At 42.7% G+C, this 23,317-nt stretch overlaps 1 protein-coding gene and 1 long non-coding RNA gene across 2 annotated transcripts in view; both read right to left on the minus strand.

Annotated features, from left to right (window-relative positions):
* Nucleotides 1-12,741, minus strand: part of LOC138752549 (uncharacterized) — a 70,015-nt gene extending 57,274 nt beyond the window's left edge. The window contains exon 1 of the long non-coding RNA XR_011350732.1: nt 11,863-12,741. This is a non-coding gene — a long non-coding RNA (uncharacterized lncRNA). The remainder of the gene's footprint in view (nt 1-11,862) is intronic.
* A 1,001-nt stretch (nt 12,742-13,742) lies between these two features.
* Nucleotides 13,743-14,491, minus strand: LOC138753033 (uncharacterized). Its single transcript, XM_069915627.1, has 2 exons — nt 14,421-14,491; nt 13,743-14,151 (listed from the first exon to the last, which is right to left on the minus strand). Exons 1-2 carry the CDS (start codon nt 14,489-14,491, stop codon nt 13,743-13,745), a joined length of 480 nt encoding a protein of 159 aa, XP_069771728.1.
* Between the last annotated feature and the right edge of the window lie 8,826 nt (nt 14,492-23,317).

The following is a 23,317-nucleotide window of genomic DNA, read 5'->3' on the forward strand; positions in this document are numbered from 1 at the left end:
CAAGATCAACGCAAATAAAAGTGAGGCGATGCCAAATGAATAATGCGGATTACACAGAGTTTAAAAAAGAATCACCATTTAAATGGCAAAAACATGCAATCCAATACCTAGGTATTAGATTAGATAATAACTTCCGTCGCGCATGCAGCCATCTTCAGCGCAAACTCCGGGAGATCCAAAATGAGTGGTGGACTAGCCTCGCCAAACGAACACAGCTCAGCGCGGACATTGGCGACTTCAGGGGTTTCTACGAGGCTCTAAAGGCTGTGTACGGCCCCTCACCCCAAGTCCAAAGCCCGCTGCGCAGCTCAGACGGCAAAGTCCTCCTCAGCGACAAGATCTCCATCCTCAACCGATGGTCAGAACACTTCCAATCTCTTTTCAGTACCAACCGCTCAGTCCAAGATTCCGCCCTGCTCCAGCTCTCTCAACAGCCCCTAAGGCTAGAGCTGGATGAGGTTCCCACCCTGGATGAGACATATAAGGCAATCGAACAACTGAAAAGTGGCAAAGCAGCAGGTATGGATGGAATCCCCCCAGAAGTCTGGAAGGCTGGCGGCAAAACTCTGCATGCCAAACTGCATGAGTTTTTCAAGCTTTGTTGGGACCAAGGTAAACTGCCTCAGGATCTTCGTGATGCCACCATCATCACCCTGTACAAAAACAAAGGCGAGAAATCAGACTGCTCAAACTACAGGGGAATCACGTTGCTCTCCATTGCAGGCAAAATCTTCGCTAGGATTCTACTAAATAGAATAATACCTAGTGTCGCTGAGAATATTCTCCCAGAATCACAGTGCGGCTTTCGCGCAAACAGAGGAACCACTGACATGGTCTTTGCCCTCAGACAGCTCCAAGAAAAGTGCAGAGAACAAAACAAAGGACTCTACATCACCTTTGTTGACCTCACCAAAGCCTTCGACACCGTGAGCAGGAAAGGGCTTTGGCAAATACTAGAGCGCATCGGATGTCCCCCAAAGTTCCTCAACATGATTATCCAACTGCACGAAAACCAACAAGGTCGGGTCAGATACAGCAATGAGCTCTCTGAACCCTTCTCCATTAACAATGGCGTGAAGCAAGGCTGTGTTCTCGCACCAACCCTCTTTTCAATCTTCTTCAGCATGATGCTGAACCAAGCCATGAAAGACCCCAACAATGAAGACGCTGTTTACATCCGGTACCGCACGGATGGCAGTCTCTTCAATCTGAGGCGCCTGCAAGCTCACACCAAGACACAAGAGAAACTTGTCCGTGAACTACTCTTTGCAGATGATGCCGCTTTAGTTGCCCATTCAGAGCCAGCTCTTCAGCGCTTGACGTCCTGCTTTGCGGAAACTGCCAAAATGTTTGGCCTGGAAGTCAGCCTGAAGAAAACTGAGGTCCTCCATCAGCCAGCTCCCCACCATGACTACCAGCCCCCCCACATCTCCATCGGGCACACAAAACTCAAAACGGTCAACCAGTTTACCTATCTCGGCTGCACCATTTCATCAGATGCAAGGATCGACAATGAGATAGACAACAGACTCGCCAAGGCAAATAGCGCCTTTGGAAGACTACACAAAAGAGTCTGGAAAAACAACCAACTGAAAAACCTCACAAAGATAAGCGTATACAGAGCCGTTGTCATACCCACACTCCTGTTCGGCTCCGAATCATGGGTCCTCTACCGGCACCACCTACGGCTCCTAGAACGCTTCCACCAGCGTTGTCTCCGCTCCATCCTCAACATCCATTGGAGCGCTCACACCCCTAACGTCGAGGTACTCGAGATGGCAGAGGTCGACAGCATCGAGTCCACGCTGCTGAAGATCCAGCTGCGCTGGATGGGTCACGTCTCCAGAATGGAGGACCATCGCCTTCCCAAGATCGTATTATATGGCGAGCTCTCCACTGGCCACCGTGACAGAGGTGCACCAAAGAAAAGGTACAAGGACTGCCTAAAGAAATCTCTTGGTGCCTGCCACATTGACCACCGCCAGTGGGCTGATAACGCCTCAAACCGTGCATCTTGGCGCCTCACAGTTTGGCGGGCAGCAGCCTCCTTTGAAGAAGACCGCAGAGCCCACCTCACTGACAAAAGGCAAAGGAGGAAAAACCCAACACCCAACCCCAACCAACCAATTTTCCCTTGCAACCGCTGCAATCGTGTCTGCCTGTCCCGCATCGGACTGGTCAGCCACAAACGAGCCTGCAGCTGACGTGGACTTTTTACCCCCTCCATAAATCTTCGTCCGCGAAGCCAAGCCAAAGAAAGAAAGAAGAAGAATTTATGCCACCTATACAAATTAAATTATCAACCATTAATGAAGAAATTACAGGATGACTTAGAACATTGGAATGAATTGCCACTAACACTGATAGGAAGGGTAAATTGCATTAAAATAAATATCTTCCCAAGGATACAATACCTATTTCAATCATTACCAATTCCCTTAACAGAGAAATTCTTCAATGAACTAAAGAGAATAATAAGGAAATTCTTATGGAAAGGGGGGGAAACTGAGCATAGCACTAGATAAATTAACAAAATGGTACAAACAAAGTGCAGCTACCAAGATTTAAAATTAAGGTATCTTAGCAGATTTTTATTAAACAAGGGAAAAATCAGATTGGACCAAGATAGAGCAAGATAAAATATGGGAGAAGGTACCAGAACATATACTTTACAAGTGGGATGAAAAACTGGTGTAATATAGAAGTTCACCAGCACTGCACCATTTACTCAACATATGGAAGAGGATTCACATAGAAAGGAAAAAAATACCAACTACCAAAATTATTATTAATGCAAAATCATCTAATCCCTTTCACAATAGATAACCTTTCCTTTAGAGAATGGGAGAGAAAAGGAATCAAAAGAATAGAAAATTGTTTTTTGCAAAATAATTTATTATCATTTGAACAAATGAAGTACAAATATGGAATAACTCATGGTACAATGTTTGCATAGCATCAATTGAAAGCTTATTTAAAGGATAAATTGGGAAACAGACTGAGATTACCAGAAGGAAGCAGCTTTGAATAGGTGATTACAGACACAATGATAATTAAAAGATTTATAACAAACATGTACATCAAGCTGCAAGAGAAAGAAAAGGATGAAATAAGCTATAACCCCAAACAAAATGGGAAAAAGATTTAAACATAAAGATAAAAAATGAAATATGGGAAAAGTTATGCTCTGGAACTATGAAAAATATAATAAATACGAGGTTACGCATGATGCATAATTGGTTACACGGGCTGTATAACACGCCCCAAAAGTTAAATAAATGGGATCCAACATTATCAGATAGATGTTTTTGCTGTAAGAAGGAAATGGGAACAACAGTACATGCAATTTGGGCATGTGAAGAAGTTTTGGGAAGATCTCAATCAGGTATTAAATAAAATCACAAAAAGCAACATACCAAAAAATCCAGAGATCTTTCTTCTAAGTAATATAAGAAGTAAAGAATTAGGCCTCAAACTGGATGAAGAGCAAAAAAAGATTTATTGTGATAGCCTTAGCTATAGCAAAAAAATGTATAATGTCAACCTGGAAATCAGAAGAGAGCCTGAGAGAACAGCAATGGTACGTGGAAATGAATAAATGTATTCCATTGGAAAAAATAACATATAATTTAAAAAATAAAGTCATATTATTTGAAGGAACACAACAGAGAGGGCCTACCGCGGACCTCCACCCCCTAAAATGATAGAATGAGAAGAAGACGAAATGAACTGATCCAGTGTGTAAAAGTAGATGACATGATTTTCTTGTTTATTTTCATTGTGTGATGACATTGTATTGTATATGTTGAACATTTAATGGATTTGGAGGGGGGGGGGTGGGAAGGAGGGAGGGAAGGGAGGGGAAAAAAGGGGAGAAAATGCCACTGTGTATATTGTAAGGTAAAACATCATGAGATGGGAATGTGTAAGGAGTTACCCTGTACAGGGCTGTAACAAGATGTGAATGCATCCTTGTACTTACAAGATAAGAGAGACATTGATGGATTGAGAGGCAGGAAGCTAGCAGGGAAAGGATAGCAACAGTTTTAGTCATTGGACAAGTAATGATATGATGATGTTCTAAGCATGTATCCAAGGGTATAAAAAATCACCATTTTGCTGATAACGGCAGAATGCATTCTCCGACTAACATGGTTAGTTGCAAGTGTTACAATCCGGTAATAAAGAACAAAGAACCCTGTTTTCGACTCAGTCTGGTGTTTGTCTCACTCATTCATGAACAAAGCAGACCTAACAATATTAAAGAGGGAAATGTTTGTGTGTATTTTGATTAATATGGTTAATAGTGTGAAAAATTTTTTTTTAATCTTTTTAAAAGATTGATTCGTTGTAAAATCAGAGTCGGCGTAATAATGTTAAGATAGTAGGTCTACCAGAAGATATTGAAGGAATGGACCCTAAACAATTTTTACGGAAATGGATTTCAGAAACATTGGGTTAAGAGGCTTTCCCAGATGGATTGGAATTAGACCGAGCACATAGAGCAATAAGGAAAAAACCTCCACGGGCAGTTCTTATTCGTTGCCTGTGGGATCAAGATCGAGAGATGATTTTAAGATGATCAGAACCCTTTGATGATTCAAAGCAATAGGGTTTTTTTTAATGCCGATTTGAGTCAAGATGTTATTAGGAAATGCAAGGAATGTAATGCTACCAAAATGGTTCTGTGGAAGAAGGGGTATAGATTTGCTTTTAGATGCATGGCTGTTTTGAAGGTGTTCTATGGAAATTTCAGGCTCAATTTTTTTTGAAAATGAGAGCGATGCTTTAACCTTTGCCAATTCCTTACCAGATAATCGGACCAGTTCTAAGTTGCAGAAGCAGTCGAAACTGCAGGTGTATTTGAAGAACGGGAATGGGAATGGAAAGAAGGCATCAGAAACTCAATGATTGATTGATATAGAAGATGATCAAGCTGATCACAGAATGGAATCTGTGGGCTGAATGTCATTATTTTATATATTTTTTTGTGGAAATTTGTTGGGTTGGGGGGGGGTGGACGACTCTGAAACTTCTGAAGTCATCCACCACTCATGGTTCTGACCGCAACTGGTCTATAGAGCGGGTACCACTAAGGTGTTTTTTATTCTGTATATTATTTTTTAATATTTAGTTTAGGGAGTTTAATTTTTTTTAGGTTAGTTTGTAGTGTTTTAAAGGGGCTTTTTTTAAGGAGGTTTTTTAATTTGTACAAGGATTAGCTGTGTTGGGTGCCCCTCTAAGGGGAAAAAAATGAATAATTTGAATTTTGCAACATTTAACGTTAAGGGCCTTAATCATCTGATAAAACAGAAACGAGCAATGGATTACATTAAAAATTTGAAGGTTGATATTGCTTTCCTACAAGAGGCTCATTTGACTGAGAAAGAACATTTGAAGTTGAAACATAGGTCATGTAATTTCATTGTCTTTTAATTCTAAGGATAGAGGGGTAACGATTTTGATACATAAAAAAATTACCCTTTATCTTGGAACCATTCTCTGCCACTGCAGGTGGGGTGTTGATGGTTAATTGTAAAAAAAAATTTTCAGAAGCTTGGATTTTGATGAATGTGTATGCTCCAAATGAAGATGATGAAGAATTTGTAACTGAAACTTCTTTGAATTTGAATCAAGCAAATGAGGAAATTTTCGTAGGAGGGGATTTTAATTGTTGTTTGGACAAATCTCCAAAAACTGTGGGGTGGGGTGGGGGGAACTAAAATGGCTAAAAGAATAGCTGTATTAATGAAAGATTTGAATTTGGTAGAAATTTGGAGACAATTAAATCTGACTGAAAAAGATTTTTCATTTCATTCTGCCTGTCATGATTCCTTCTCTTGAATGGACTTATTTTTGGTTCAGCACAATTGCAATGTAGAATTACTCATGCTGAATATAAAAGTAGGATTTTGTCCATTCACTCTTTACTGTTAATTTCTTGTACTGGTCCTGAGGTGGTAGAAACTGCTTATTGTTGGAGGTTTAATGAGATGCCATTAAAAAAAATCTGAATTTATTGAATTTGTTAGGAATAACATTACATTCTTTTTGCAATCAAATGAGGGTTCAGTACGGAATAAGTTTATTTTATGGGATGCTTTAAAAGCGTATTTAAGGGGTCAGAGAATTAGTTATTCAGCAAGAGTTAAGAAACAGTATTTGGTGGAGAGTCAAAATTTGGAGAAAGAAATAGAGGTGCTAGAGAGGAAATTTCAAGGAATTTGACTGAAGATAATAAGGCACAGCTATCTAAACTGAAAATGTTATAATAGTTTGCAAACTTATAAGTATGATAAAATGATGCAAAGATCAAAACAACATTATTCTGGGTTAGGAGAGAGGGCCCATAAAGTTCTGGCTTGCCAGTTAAAGACTGAACAAGCTTTGAGGACAATAAATGCAATCAGGAGGAAATCAATGATTACTTATAATCCCCAGGATATTAATGATGAGTTTTGTACATTTTATCAGGATTTATATACTTCTGGCATGAGTCAGGATAAGGAACGGATTGAATCTCTCAGCTAATTTAAATTTACCTTATTTAAATGAGAAAGATGTTAATGAATTAGATGAATTTTTTACTGACATGGAACTTAAAGAGGTATTGCAAACTATGCCTAGTGGGAAATCTCCAGGAGAAGATGGATTTACAATGTGTTTTATAAAGAATTTTATGATTTATTACTTCTGGTATTTACGGATGTGCTTAAACAAGCTACAGATGTGGGTTCATTTCTGGAGTTTTTTTTTCTAGGGCATTAATAACAAAGAAGGACAGATACACTTTAAAAATTGTTCATATAGACCGATTTCTTTATTGAATGTGGATTACAAGATTGTAGCAAAGGTATTAGCTAACAGATTGGCTAAATATTTACCACAATTAGTAAATGTAGACCAAGCAGGTTTTATTAAGAATAGGTATTCAGTCGATAATACTACCAAATAGATTACAATACTTAATACATCAAGACAGCAACTCAACCAACCAATGAGAGTAGTGCTAGATGCAGAAAAAGCTTTCGACTGTGTTGAGTGGAATTTTTATTTAAAATACTAGAAAGATTTAAATTTGGACCACTCTTTGTTATACACGAATCCTTCTGCATGGGTGGTGACAAATGGAGAGGTGTCACCTGCATTTAATTTGTCTAAATAAACTAGACAGGGCTGTCCATTGTCACCAGTCTTATTTGCATTGGCTATAGAACCACTGGCTTAAGCGATCAGACAGGGTGTTGATTATTAAGGGAATTAAAGAATATAAAATTAATTTGTTTGTAGATGATGTGTTGATATATTCAACATACCATAGAAATTCTTTAGGGCCATTACAAAATTTGTTGAATCAAAATGGAGAAGTTTCTGGTTACAAAGTTAACTGGGATAAGAGTGAGATACTACCAATATCAGATGAGGATTATTCAAATTGTAAACAGCTTATGAAGTTTAGATGGACTAATAAAATTAAATATTTAGGTGTAACAGTAGATAGAGATTATCAGAATTTGTGTATGTTAAATTATGTAACATTATTAAATAAGATTAAATTTGATTTGAATAGATGGAACTTTGATTGGGAGAGTAAATTATATTAAAATGAATATATTTCCTCATATTCAATATCTTTTTCAATCTATTCCGTGTTCTATACCAAAAATATTTTTAAGGAATTTAATTGTTTTTATGGCTAAGTAAATTGTCAAGAGTTTCTCTGCAGAAGTTGACATGGAGATACGAGTTAGATGGACCAGAACTGCATGCAATATTCTAAATTTGTCCTCACCAATGTCTTAAACAACCTCAACAACATCCCAACTGTGATACTCAATTCTTTGATGAATTGGCATCCTAGCCTTTATAAATCAATTTAATTTATAATTTCATCAAAGGACTCAATTAGTCTTTTACAAAGCCATGTTGACTGTCCCTGAGAAGACGACTTGTCCAAATGCTCATAAATCCTGTCCTTACAAATCCACTCACATAGTTTGCACAACACTGATGTTAAGACTCACCCGGTCTAGAATTCCCTCGATTGACCCAATTACCTTTTTTAAACAAGGGACCACATTGGCCAGTCTCCAATCCTATGGCACCACCCCAGTGGACTCAAAGATCAGAGCCAAGGCCCCAGCTATCTCTCTCCTCTCTTCCCACAGAAAACTTGGGTATATCATGTCCACGCACAGGAACCTATTAATCATAATTTTTTAAGAAGATCCAGCTCTTCCTCTTTCCTCATCTCAATGTGGTCCCACACACAAGTTTGTTCTGTTCTGACCTCACCTTGATCATGGTCCTGTTCTCTGGCGTATACAGAAGCAAAGAATTCATTTAGGACGTCCCCAACCTCCTCCTACTCCAGGCACATGTTGCCACCTTTACACTTAAGAGGCCCCACTTTAATTCTCATAATCCTTTTGTTTTTAATGTTCACAGATTACCTTGGGGCTCTGCTTAATACTACATGCCAGGGCCTTCAAGCTATCCAAAGTAATTTCTTAAGTTCTTTCTTGGCTACGATTTCATTCTCATGAGCCCTTCTTCAAAAATCTAATGTTTGTTTCCCTCTTCCCCATAATTCTTAGACACACCAGAAAATTACTGCCCCATCTATCCCTTTTGTAGTCAGATGGTGCCAGTCAGTATTTGGGAAGTTGAAGTCTCCCATAACAACAATCTTGTAATTTCGGCACCATTCCAAAATCTAATCACTAATCTATCCCAAGGGCTATTTGGGTGCCCAGAGACAACTCTCGGTACAAAGATTGCTCCTTTCCTGCTTTTGACATCCACCCACACTGACCCCATAGCCACTCCCTCCGTAGCAGTCTTTCTCAATCATTTTTTTCCACTCACATCCCACCTTTAAGTGATCCCTTATGAAGAACAGCACTGACGGCCTCCTGTGCCATTGCTCCTCTGTGATTCATAAGAGATTGTTAAGGTGGGATGTGACTGGGGAAAAAACCAGTTGAGAACTATTGCTCTATAATGTCCTCCCTTTCAACAGCCATGATACTATCCATAATCAGTAATGCTTTTCCCCTACCCCCCACAGACCTCCCATCATATTCTTTATAAAACACCTAAACCCCAGTTCCTGCATCAACCAATCCTCTCTCCTTCCACCAGCCAAGTCTCTGTATCACAAAATCCAAATTCGACATCCTGGTCCACTTTTCGTTCATCTCCTTTATTCCTAATACACCCTGTATCAAAATAGACACATTTCAAAGCCTCCAACTGACTACATTTATGCTTCCTCCCCTGCCTGCCCTTCATCACTAACCAACAGCACATTGAATGATCCTTTCCACCTTCTGTCCTATTCTCTGCACTTACATTCAGATTCCCAACCCCCCACACCCCCCCCCCCCACCCAACTAGTTCAAACCCTCCCCAACAGCTACAGCAACCCTGCCCCCAGGATATTGTTCCCCTCCAGTTCAGCTGCAGCCTGTCCTTTTTGTACAGGTCAAACCTTCCACAGAAGAGATCCCAATGATGCAGAAATCTGAACCCCTGCCCCCTGCACCAACTCTTCAGCCACACATTCATCTGTTGCAACTTTCTGTTCCTACACTGTCTGGGACGTGGCACAGGCAGCGATCCCAAGATCACCACCCTTGAAGTCCTGGTTTTCAACTTATTTCTGAACTCTCTTCAGGACCTCATCCCTGCTCCTATCGATGTTATTGGTCCCCACGTAGACCACGACATCTGGCTGCTCACCCTCCTGCTTCAGGTTGCTGTGAAAATCAGAGACATCCCTGAACCTGACACCTGAGAGGCAACAAACCCGCTAGGAACCTCGATCTCGTTCACAGAGCCTCCTGTCTGTTTGCACAACAAGTGAATCCTCAATGACTATGGCTCTCCTCTTGTTCCCCTGATCGGATTTGGATGTGTTTGTGGTAGTTGTTTTTGTGGGGAGGGGGCTCCTCTTTTTAACCGGTCTGGTTAAAGTCCCCGGTGGTGACTGAGAAGGCACCACGATTCACATGTAATGTTTGTTGATCACGATGTATAGTTCCTCCAGTGGTTGCTTAATGTTTGCCTGCAGAGGGGTGGAGGCTGCAGTCAGGAAGATGGAGGAGAGGTCCCTCGAGAGGTGGGAAGATCAGCACTTCAGCACTAGATGTTCCAGATGGGGAAGAGCTTTGGGGCATGATTGCCAGGTCTGGGCAGCACGGAGGGTTGACCATACAGTGGGCATTGCCACCTCTTCCTTCACTGAGCACCCCATCCTACCCATGAGATTTTGGGTGGCAGCTTCTGTCTGAGTGGCTGGGTGAGGGTCAGAGTGCACCAATATTCCCCCTTTAACTTCTGGTCAGATGTTGTCACCCTCAGGCCCTCAGTGTCATTCTCCAGAGACTGGAAATTGGATTCAAGGATACCAAGGTAAGAAGAGGAGCACAGGCCCCTACCTTTCAGTATCACTGGACTCCAGCGACCACCTTTCCAAAGTTTCCTGGAGCTGGATTTACTGATCTCATGAACTGGCAGTTCATTAAAAGACTTAAAACCTTTCTGGCTTCAGTAATGTTTTTAGGATTTGGGACATGGAAATGGTGAGAAAGTATTTCAGTTCCAGTAATAGACCTTGCATTTTGGGATCTGATACATGTTTCAGATATCCAGGGAACCGATACATTGTTTCCGATGGCCAAGGGTGTGATACATTATTTTCTGATGGCTGGGGTTCTGATACATTGTCAATGATGGTCAGGGATTTGATACAATTTTTCCGATGGTTGTGGGTCCAAAACATTATTTCCGACAGGTAGGGATTTGATACATTATTTCTGAAGGCTGGCTGTCCAATACATGGTCTGTGATGTGTTACAAAATCAAACCAGCAATCACAAAGAAGGAATATCACACAGGGGTAAAGATGAACAATTGCTTTTTTGACAAAAATTCACCTTCAAACTTTAATTCAAAATCCCCCCCATTTATAACAATGCCCATTGGTTACTATGCAAATTTCTATAACTGTAAAAACTAATAAATTCCCCAGCCTAAATAGAACATATGCAATTAAAGTCTAAGTTATATTTCCAACCAGCCCACAGAAAAACTTAGACACAAAACAAACACAAGACTTACAAAACTTCAATCATAAACAAAGATCATAAACAAAATTCAGTTTGTTTGGTAAACTGAGGCCAAAAGATCTTGTGTGTGTGTGTGTGTGTGTGTGTGTGTGTGTGAGAGAGAGAGAGAGAGCACAAAATTCAAAGTTGCTGCAGAGAGGAACCACTGGCTTGGTCCAGATCCTTCTGGCGGCCTTTGGAATGTTCATCCCTTTTAAAATGCCCAACATTCTAAACTGTCCTCTAGACCATGACTCATGCTCTGGGCCTCCTTCCACTCCACAGCACCACCACCCAGTGGTGGTTTATCTTCCAAGTCCAGAAATTTCTAGATCATTTTCTGCACATGCCCAGTCCGTCTATCACTCTCTCAGCAGTCCACCTTCATCTTGGCTCTCTAAGGCAAACTGTCACTTTTTAACATAAAACCATGCAACACATAGGTCAATACACAACACAGAACTCTGTAACAGATGGCTGGGGAGGGGGGGAGGGGGAAGGGGGGGGAGGGGGAGGGGAAGGGGGGGGAGGGGGAGGGGGGAGGGGGGGGAGGGGGAGGGGAAGGGGGGGTCCAGTACATCGTCTCCGATGGCCAATGGTCTGATACATTGTTTCTGATGACTGGAGGTCTGACATTGTTTCTAATGGCTGGGGGGCGGGGGCGGGGAGGGCGGGGGGCGGGGGACGGGGGGGAGGGTGGGGGACGGGGGGGCGGGGGATGGGGCGGAGGGGGAGGGGTCCCAATACATACTTTCCAATGGCCATGGATCCATTTCATTGTTTCCAAAGGCAGGGGATGTGAATTTCATTCTTCTGCTCTCTCTCTAGTTTGATGATGTCCTTCCTATAATTCAGGGGTGAAAATTTCACACAGTGTTCCCAACTTGGCCTTACCAATGCCTTGTCCAACTTCAACATGACAACCCAAATCCTGTACTCAGTACTCTGATTTATGAAGGCCAAATAACATATTGTTTATGAAATTGTTCCAATTCAGCTTGGCATTTAATATGATTGTTCCCCAGAGGCTGGTGGAGAAGCTGTCCTCACTGGGACTCACACCCCTCTTGGTAACTGTATTCTGGACTTCCGAGTCTGTCCGAGTTGGCAACAGAGTGTTGAGCACCGTCACGCTGAGCATCGGCGCAGCCCAGGGCTGAATGCTTAGTCCACTCCAGTTTATGCTACTGACCCACAATAGCATCACCAGATCTAACTCCAACAGCATCATCAAATTTGCAGATGACACAATAGTTGTCAGCCTCATCAGCAACAACAATGAGTCACACCACAGGGAAGGGGGTAGCAACCGGAGTCCAAACATGGACAAGACAAAGGAGATGATCATGGATATTAGAAAGACCAACCTACCTCCACTCCACATCAACAACTCTGAAGTGGAGAGAGTGGAGGGCACCAAGTTTCTTGAGTTTACTTAATGAGTGAACTAACATGGACACAAAACATTTCATTTGTCAGGAAGGTGCAACAGAGACCTCATTTCCTGTGAAGACTGGAGCAGGCAAGGCTATCAGCCACCATCCTGTCAACTTCCTTTAGGAGCTCTATGGACAGCATCCTGGCTGGCTGCATCACAGTGTGGTACGGTTGCTGCAGAGAAATGCATTGGAGGTCAATCCACAGGTACATAAGAGTGGCAGAGAGGATCACTGGAGTCTCCCCCCCCATCCCCCATCCCCCATCCCCCATCAACATGATCTACTGGGATCATTGTGTAAAGAGGGTGTGCAAAATAATTGAGGACCCATTACACAGAGGTGGTGGGGGGTGGATGAGGCAAATACTGTTGCAACTTTTAAGAAACATTTGGATGGATACATGGATAGGATGGGTGGAAAGGGATATGGACCAAACACATGCAGATAGGATGAGTGTGGATGGGACACTTGGCCTGGGGTGGGCAAGTTGGGCCAAATTCCCTCGGGAGGTGGGAGACTGGGCACTTCGACACCAGATGTTCCAGATGAGGGGAGGGGCCTGGGGCAGGATTGCCTCATGTGGGCAGCACAGAAGGTTGACCATGCAGTGGGCACCGCTGCCTCTTCCTTCACTGAGGACCCCATCGTGTCCATGTGATATTGGAAGGCAGCTTCTGTCTGAGTGGCCGGGACCAGGGAGTTGGGAGTGACCATGTATCTGTGCAGCAGTGTGTGCAGTAATTCACCCCGATCCTCTGGTCAAGCATTGTTTCTCTCAGATCACCAGAAAAATAAAGAGAAGTTGGACATTTGGCCCATCAAGTCTGCTCTGCTAATCCACCCTGAGTGAAACCGTTCTCACATCTAGTTCCAAGTTCTGGCCTTTTCCACATATCCCTTGATACCTTGATGCCTTGACTAATTAGATACCTATCCAGCTCCCTCTTAAATTCCCCCAATGATCCAGCCTCCACAGTTGCATATGGTATTCTCCAGAGACTGGACATTGGCCCCAAGGATACGAGGGAGTGCAGATACCTGCCTTTCATAGAATATAGAGCATAGTACAGCACTGTGGACAGCAAGTACATGATGTTTAAAAGGTGTTTGCTGAAGAAAGTGAGTGGCCACCACTGATGATCCACCCAATGTTACAGCTATCCACTCACTGCCCGATCTGAGGCATCTCTCGTTAACGACGGGGTAAGTCTGGATCCGGGTGTGCCAGGAAAGTGGCTTTGGAGATGGCTGTTTTGGTTTCCACAATTGCCTGGAGTGTCTCCACAGACCAACTGGGCTCCTTTTTACCTTCCTTAATGAGTTCAAAGAGAGGCCGCATGATGGCTGCTGCTCCAGGGAGGAAGCAATGATAGAAATTCTCCATTCCAAGGAGTTCCTGCAGGACTGTGGGCCTGGGAAAGTTCCGAATGACCTTGACCTTGTCAAGCAAAGGCGTTGCTCCTTCACTGGAGATGCAGTACCCAAAGAAATCAATGGAAGACAAACCGAACTGGCACTTGGACAGGTTGATGGTTATCCTGAAATTCTGCAGCTGGGCAAACAGGCATTTTAAATGTTCTTTGTTGGTCCTGGCATCTGGTCTGGCAATAAGAGTGTCATTCAGGTCCACGAAAATCCCCTAGCCACTACGTCCCTGAGGTGCTGGAATGTTCAGGCTGTGTTTTTCATCCTGAATTGCATTCTCAGGAACTCAAAGGCCAAATGTAATTATGGCCATCTTCTGGACGTTGTCCTGGTGCACCAGGATTTGGTGGTAGCTCTTCACCAGATTGACTTTGGAAAAAATCTGGGCCCCTTGAGGTCGTGCGGCTATGTCCTGTATATGTGGGATGAGGTATCTCTCCAGTACTGTTGCATCATTGAGCCTACAGGGGCACCAGCCACTGGTTCTTTGGGACTATGTGTAGTGGTAAAGCCCATGGGCTGTTGTTATGGCGGGCAATTCTCAATTCCTCCATCATGGCAAACTTGGCCTTGGCTTGGAGGAGCTTATCTTGGGGCAGTCGACGTGCCCGTGTGTACAGGGATGGTCCGGTGGTCTCAATGTGGCATTACACATCATGTGCTGGTTCAGCATCATGGAGGTTGGGGGCCAGAAGAGCAGGGAAGTCAGCGAGGAGTGCGATGTACTCGCTTTGTTCAAGATTGTGGACTCCCAAAGGACGGAAAGTGTGTTGGCGCCGGGTGAGAGGGAAAATCCTAGAAGGTGGTGGCGTTAACCAACTGGCATCAGTTGAGATCGATCAGGAGATCGTTCACCTGGAGGAAGTCTGCTACCAGGAGATCCTGGCCTACTGAGACAATGGTACAGTTCCATCTGAAAACGTTCCTGGTGTGAATGGTCACGCAATGTGTCCCATAGGTGAGGATGGTTGAACCATTGGCAGCTTGTATGGGTAGGCCTCTGGCATTGTCCTTCTGCTCAAAGTATATGGTCGGAACTAGGCTGATTTCTGTGCAAATTTCTATCAGGAATTCCTGCTGGGCCTTCTGGTCGCAAAGGTAAAGCAGGCTTTTACTGGTGCCAACCACTGAGGCCGGCTTGCTCATTTCCCTGCATCGGTCTGGGTTTGTTGCCTGTAAAGGTGCAGGGTGGTACACACCTCTGGGCATTGCGGCCCCACCAACGGTGGTAGTAGCAGTACTCTGCTGTTTTGTCGCTGCTGTCGTCATGTTGTGGCTGAGGTTTGTGCTGTTGATCCCACTGTGCAAATGGGCTGCACGTGGATGGAGTCAGGTTGTGGAGTGTGGAAGAGCCTGTCAGCACCAAGAGGTGCTGTGGCGTGTTAAGAACGCAAACAGCCCGTTTGTGCCAGCTAAGTTCAAATGACTAGAGCAAAAACCTTTTAAACATCATGTACTTGCTGTCCACAGGTGGGTTGTTGACAACAGGGTGACTTTTGCTGTTGTGGCGGGGTCCAGGTCACTGACCACGTGCCAGAACTTCGTGTCCTCGGCTGTTTTTTCTCGCAGGGCGAACTGTGATTCTGCAAGTTGCAACCAACTACGTGGCTGGTTTGACCAAAATGGCAGAAAGTGGATGGTTACGGCATAAACTGCAGCAGGAGCTCCATTGGTGGCGGCTGCTTCGGCTATGGATGAGTTGGCAGGACTCATCTTGCTGTGTGTTGTGGGTTCTAAAAATGTTAGAACCTATTCGGGGTCAACTGTGTAGCACTGCTCAAGGCAGAGCTTCTGAAATAAATACTGTCCTCACCAAGCAAGTAAACCAGTAGCTGCCGATTATTCAAACCACGCGCATTCCTTTGGGGGAGGGGAGGGGTGCAACAGGCTCATGGGAATGATGTCATAATCCTGCTGGGAGGCCTGGCTGTTCCCCTGGCAATGCGTTCCTGCAGCCTGGAACTTCTGCGCAGTGGGGTGAAAGCCTTTGTGCCTTGCTGCGCTAGCTGTTTACGAGGGCAATTCAGCTCATCGTGTGCAGGGTTGACCTGGCCCGCTACAACCTCATACTTATCCAGATTGAACTCCAACTGCCAATTTTCAGCCCAACTCTGCATCCTGTCTCTATGCTTTTGTAACCCACGACAAACTTTAGCACCATCCACAACTTGTCCAACTTTCATACTATTCACAAACTTACTGACTCATCTTTCCACTTCTTCGTCCAGGTCATTTATGTAAAAATAACACAAAGAGCAGTGATCCCAGAACAGATCTCTGCTCAGTCTTATCGGATTCCAGCTACTACTGGTCCAGAGTTTCCTGGAGCTGAATTTACTGACCTGATGCGCTGGCAGCTCATTTAAAGGACTTAAAAACCTATTGGCCTCACCAATGTTGTTTTTAGGATTTGTCCCAGGCTTTGCTTGGTCCTGAAACAGTTTGAAATCCCTTCAGTTCCAACGACAGACTTGTTTTCTGGGGATCTATATATTGTTTCTGATACATTGTTTCCAATGGGCAGGGGTCTGTATGTTGTTCCAGTGGGCGGGGGTCTAATACCTTGTTTCCAGAGGGTGGGGGTCTAATACCTTGTTTCCAATGGCCAATCACAAAAGCCTGTCTATCAGGCACTGTTTGGTGTTTTTATTCTGGTTTTGGGAGATTTCATCGTGAGTTTAATTTCCTAAAACATTACAATTTTCTGTCTTCAACACAGATAATACGACGGCCTCTCCTGCTTCCTTGTGTGGGGAATGCTGCAGATCCACTCCTGTCTGAGCAGTTCCCCTTTATCTATATCAGTGGCTCTCAACCTTTTTTGCCCAAAGCCCCACTTTAATTTTTCAAAAAAATGTATCCCCACCAATAGTGGAAAATTTTTTTTCTCCCATCAGGATGGCCTCTCCCCTGGTTCTGGAATCGAAGAAGGATGTTGCCACCTAGTTTCCCCACCCCCTCTTCAACTTTACATGTTCTTGATTTATAAGGTGGGTTTCCTGTCTAAATACTAAATCTGCCACCAATTTTTTTAGGTGTGCCAAAACTTTCTTTTCTTTTCTCTTAATCCCATTCATGTTGAAACTTACAAATTTATTTGTCTTATCCATTACCGCATAGCCCTGTCATTACTTTCCTTCCCTTCCTTCTTTTCCCCGATATTTATCCTCTGTCCTGCTTATCTGCTTGGACCTCTGGTGCAGACGACCGTGCTCCAAACAAAACCTACACAAGCTAAAAAAAAACTAAAGCCAACAATTCAGAAAAATATACCCCCAAATAATGCCCCCCACTTTCTCCCCCCTAGTCTACCCTTTCCCTTTGGGCACCAACACCTAAGATATTAGTGCCAACTCCCCCCACCATTTTGGAGTGTGCCTATTATACCCATCTATCTCTTATGCTATTCCCTCCACCTTTTCTTTGAGCTCCCCATGTTAATTCTTCATTTAGCTTGAACAATCCTATTTAAACAATAGCAGAGTAAAACATTCCCCTGCACCATATGCGCTACGTGAAGTGTGAAAAAAGAATGACACACACACACACACTGTTCAGTTGAGGTCAAAGACTGATTTATTGCTCTGCCAGCTCTGTTTATCTTCAGTCCCTGCCTCTGATGACGGGAGTGATGTCATCACAGCACCAGCCTCTGATTAGCCGGTATTCCTGGTGTTGCCCACTGTTCAGTCACGCAGGACGATGGCTCTGTATGGCCCCTCGTATGGCCATTGGAGGGGTGCTCATTGTAAAGGTTAAAATCTTGTGTTTTGATTCTTAGTTAATTTTGTGCCTGACTCTTTAAGAGAACTGTTGTTTGTAATGTTACCATAGTGTCTATGATGTAACATATCGTAATATGCGCCCAGGCTAATGGCTTGCTTTCATTCTACAAGATGTGAAGGAAGCACGAGCAAACTAAATGTTTCTTTCAATTTTTATATCTCCTTAAATACCATTTTGTATTTCTTTAAAAGCTTTTTATATAATTTTTATCTTTATATACATTTTATATCTATTATACACTAAATACTTTGTTAAGCATCATTATGAAAGTCTTAATGTGAAGCTATGCAAAATGTTTATCCTTTTTATCTACATAAAGTAACTGCCACAGAGTTTGGTTTGTTGTATTAAAGAGATCAAAATTTAGGATATTGTAGCTCATGCTTTGGAAGATGATACTTTGAAATTAGGATATATATGAATAAGGAAAGTGTCATTTGCACATCCATCACCTTGAATTAACAACTTGATTTTTTTTAAAATTTAATTTCTTACACTATGAACCATATCAATCAAAATACACACAAACATTTCCCTCTTGAATTTACACAGTGGCATTTTCTCCCCTTTTATCCCCCCCTACCTTCCCTCCCACCTCCAAACTCATTAAACATTCAACATATACAATACAATAAAACCATTAAACAATGTCATCACACAATGAAAATAAACAAGAAAATTGTGTCATCTACTTTTACACACTGGATCAGGTCATTTTGTCTTCTTCTCATTTTATCATTTTAGGAGGTGGAGGTCTGAGGCAAGCCCTCTCTGTTATGTTCCATGTACAGTTCCCAACTTTGTACAAATAATGTGACTTTATTTTTTTAATTATATGTTATTTTTTTCCAATGGAATACATTTATTCATTTCCATGTACCACTGTTGTACTCTCAGGCGCTCTTCTGATTTCCAAGTTGACATTATACATTTTTTTGCTATCATAATAAATCTTTTTTGTGCTTCATCCAGTTTGAGGCCTAATTCTTTACTTCTTATATTACTTAGAAGAAAGATCTCTGGATTTTTTGGTATGTTGGTTTTTGTGATTTTATTTAATACCTGATTGAGATCTTCCCAAAACTTTTTCACATTCTCACATTCCCAAATTGCATGTACTGTAATTAACAACTTGATTTAAAACTAAGAGACATCCATGCTGTAATAATAGAATATTTCAGAAGTCTGGCCAGACACCTGTGACCTTTAAAAGAAAGCCAGAGCTCTGGAGCAGAATTGGCAGGAAGCCCAGAAAAATGTTATTGTAAACATCCAGATAAGAAAGGTTGTGTACAGACCACAAAGGCAACTCTCTTAAAGGGACAAGTAGGGTACAAAATTTGTTTACAGTCCAGAAGGAACCAGGAGAAGCCAGGGCAGAAGCCAGGCTGCAGTGTGAAGAACCCAAGATGGAAAAGAAGAAGTTTCATTGGGCTAAAGACCTCGAGCCAACAGCTCCTCTCAAAGAACTGTTTGGTTGTGAGTTGAGCCAGCAAGGCGGATGGAGGTTGGAGCCAGTAGCCAAAGAGGAAGCGGCTTCAACAGGCAAGAAAGAACTGTCAAAGCCCTGCAGGCCTCATTAGCTGGCTTTAAGATTAGTGGAACTGGAATAGATGAAAGTATGTTGCAAAGTCCCATTGGTGCTGCAGCAAGTGACATGCAAAAGACTCAATCACTGGTATCTGAAAGTTCAGACATGAATCCTGATGATAGTATTTCCAAGGTTATGAGCACAGGAAGATCTTTAAAGTCTTCAAAGGCATCTGGAGCAAGTACAGCTTCACATGCTTCAAGCATATCAGCTATGCATGCTAAGGTGCAAGCAGACTCAGCTGCTCTCTGTGCACAACAACAATGGTTGGAGAAAAGATATGCTTCAGAGGGTTCAAATCAAGAAACAGCAAGAAGAACAAAATAGATTATTGAATAGAGAAAATAAAAGACTAGAACTCGAGGAACAACGTGCTATGAATATGTCAAAGTGAAGGCATTAGATTTGTCACTCAAGGTGACACCCAAAGGATAGCACATAACCTTCCAGCAGAGCCATGGGTAACATAGCCACAAGAAACAAATATACTCGAGCAAGGAGCCACAGGCGTCGCTGCTGATTCTCAAATGACAATGATCAATTCTATGGAAAGAGCTGACGACATTCAATCTCTCCAGAGTGCACAACATAAGGAGGGTATTTCAAAAAACTTCAACCATTGACATCACTTCTTGTTGCTGGAGAACCAGCAACAAGACAAGGATCTCCATCAATGCCATCACTTACATACCAAGGATTCCCATCAATGCCATCACTTACAAGTAAAGGTCCTACACTATGGCACCAGTTCAAGATTCGTTTTCTCCATTCACCTCAAGACAACCAGTCTCAAGCCATGGTGGACAAGACAATAAAATATCACTCATAGCAAAACAAAATGAAATCTCTGCTCTGTTAGCACAGCAACAATTTTCATATGGTTTATCTAAGAAGGAAATTCCAGTTTTTAATGGAGATCCATTGCAATATCTGACGTTCATGAAATCTTTTGAACATCACATTGAAAATAATACTAAAAACACTAAAGATTATCTTGTTACGAGGCCAGAGGACCCAAAAACCCAGCAGCAATAGATATTCACCATGACAAAGAGTTACTTAAACAAAAGTTGCTTTTAATGATCCTTGAACATGAAAATAGAATCAAATTTTAACTTATCTCTATTGACTCGCTTAACCCCCTTTTAATTCTAAGTGCAGGTGTGTGCAAGTTTAGAAAGGTTCTTTGGTTCACAGTCCAATCTCGCTGGTTGCAGGCAATTCTTATACTGCGCACAAAAGTTAACATTAAGAAAGTTCACCAGGCTTTGGTGCTTATCAGGAAGGTTCTTATTAGTTTTCAGAGAGAGAGTTTTCTTGATCCAGGACATCCACAACTGATTCCTTTTTAATCAGCCACTCCAGTGTCTTGCTGATGAAACTTGCCCTCTTCAGGGTTCTCCAGGTGTTTTAAACTCTTTCTTTCAGGTCACCACAGAGTTCCTCTCTGTTTCACCTATTCCAAGGGTAACACAAGACAGCCAGTCCTCTCCTTTGACCAAGCCATCTTCCAAAGCTTGCCAGCTTGTCCCTCTGGAACCGATCTCTCTCTCTCTCTCTCTCTCTCTCTCTCTCTCTCTCTCTCTCTCTCTCTCTCTCTCTCTCTCTCTCTCTCTCCCACTACTACTCTCTCTCTCTCCCTCTCTCTCTCTCCCACTCTCTCTCTCTCGCTCTCTCTCTCTCTCCCCTCCAACTCTGAGAGCAAAGCCTGTTCTTTTCTCCTCTCTCCCTGCAAAGATCACATGACCTTCCAGACAGTAAATTCTGGTTTCCAGACAAAGTTGCCACTGCCTGTTGTTACATTTGTTGCCTTTTGCAAACAACCGTCCATTCTGAGTCTGAGCTCTTTTGCAAAAACTCCTGCAAAACTTTTGTGTTTTAAAGTGTTTGTGTGTGACCTGCTCTAACAAACCTTTCCCAGTTTATCTCCTAAACACCTCTATATACTCTGTCACAGTCTTTATTATCTGGAACAGTATCCTGGAGGACAGGTAGAGGAGTTAGTCAAAAATTGCCAATATATGAATCCAGAACAAGGTTTCAAAAAGGCAAAAGAATTATTGCATCATTATTTTGGCGATGAACATAATATTCCTGGGACCCACATAGACTAGATTCTTTCTTGGTTAGCAATGTGAGGGATACTGGAATGTAAGGAGTCCAGAGATACTGGAAGCAAGTGCCAATTAAGAATAAAGTATTATGGGTTAACTTAAGGTGAAGGGATACTGGAATGTTAGGAGTCAAGCAAGTGCCAATTAAGAATAAAGTATTATGGGTTAACTTAAGGTGAAGGGATACTGGAATGTGAGGAGTCAAGCAAGTGCTCATTAGAGATTAAGTATTATGGGTTAAATCAGGGTGAAGGGATGCTGGAATGAGAGGAAGGGTTGTAAAAGTGAAATAAACTAAGGATCTTCAAAACAGGATAACAAGTAGATAGCTTTAGCAAGTCTTAGGGATTGATTAATGAGTGAAGAACAAAGACATGATACTTCTCTGGCTAACAAGTTTGCAGGAAGACACATAAACTGATAAGAAATTAGAAACCACGTGGGCAGAATTACCTAATGCTAAACCAATCCAGGAGGCAGAAGAATGTTGGGGGGAAGGTATCTCTGTACTGAAATGAAATGTATAAAAGTTGGGTGAGCCCCAGTGTATGTGTGTATTCCCAGGGTAAGGGGAAGCACCCAACTTTGCATTGTTGTAATAGTATAATAAAAGTTATTTGTTCTCAATTTTTGTCTCGAGCAAATTCTGTGAAGGTACTTCTGTTTCTCACAAATGGGGGCTCGTCCGGGATCCCACTCCCTCCACTGACAGAGTGCCCAACGACGAGGGTAGGTGCACCCCGGCTGATTCAGCTGGACTCACGGACGGCGGGTGACTTGTCAGTGGACGAAGCGAGTGATATCCGAGAAGAGGCATTGAGAACAAACGACGGGAGGATGTTAAGGAAGCGCGCTAGGAATAGCTACTGGATCCCGGTAAGATAAATTTTACTTACCTGTTAGTATGGGAGGTGTGAGTAGCAAGGGAAATAGTCCTAAGGAAGGACGGGACAATCAGATAAATAAGCAAAGTCCGTTAGGATTAATGCTATCTGATTGGGGTGCGGGGAAAACCCGTGGGAAAGACAAACAGACCATGGTCAGGTATTGCTGTCTGGAATGGGTTAAAAAAACCCGATAAAAGGGAATTCGGTATATTGGCCAAAGCTCGGATCCGAGGATGACTGGATGTGTCAGGCACTGAACATCTGGCTCTATCAAAATCAAAGAGATAATATTGAGAGCAGAGAATATGCAACCTGCTGGCTCAGGGGATCATTTGATCAACTGGTTTTGAATGAAAAGGAATGCAAGAAAGATAAGGAACCTTTTGTCCCTGAAACACAAGGATGGGATGTGTTACATTCCCTTCCTCCACCTTATGCTCCTGCTATGCCGGCTCCTATCTCCCCCCCCCCCCCCCCCGCCCCTCCTATGCTCTACCCTTCTGCACCTTCCCCTCCTCTCCCACAGCTAAAGAAAGGAGAAGAAAGTAGGGGTGGTATGATGACCCTTCACAAAGTACTCGATTACCACCTCTATTGACAAGAGAGAGAGGCGACTTTAATTGAGAGCAGTGTGAGACCCTCAGGGAAGAAAGGGCAGAACCCTTTGATTCATTTCCCAGAGAGCAGGAACCTAGACATTATAAAGGAGAGGATAAGCCAGAAACTAATTGGATGAGATCTTTACGGGAAGTTCCCATGGGAGGGGTGACTCGGTTTTGTAAATGTGCCCCTGACTAGTCCGGAGGTGCGTTATTTTAAGAGAGAATGCCCAATGCAAGCCAGGGAGACGCGACCTTACGGACTGATGTGTTGGAATATAGGGGTTAATTAATCATAGAAAATATGTAGAATATATGCTTATGTACTATTCAGTTTGTATACATGAATCCAGTACTATGTAACA

The sequence above is a fragment of the Narcine bancroftii genome, chromosome 2, assembly GCF_036971445.1.
Source record: "Narcine bancroftii isolate sNarBan1 chromosome 2, sNarBan1.hap1, whole genome shotgun sequence".
Taxonomy (NCBI): Eukaryota; Metazoa; Chordata; class Chondrichthyes; order Torpediniformes; family Narcinidae; genus Narcine; species Narcine bancroftii.

Excerpts from the sequence above, each read along its gene's own strand:
- LOC138753033 (XM_069915627.1), bottom strand. The coding sequence starts at position 14,491 with ATGGGCTTTACCACTACACATAGTCCCAAAGAACCAGTGGCTGGTGCC. Across the intron at positions 14,152-14,420 it reads GTAGGCTCAATGATGCAACA|ACCAGATGCCAGGACCAACA; the intron begins GTACTGGAGAGA and ends TCTTATTGCCAG.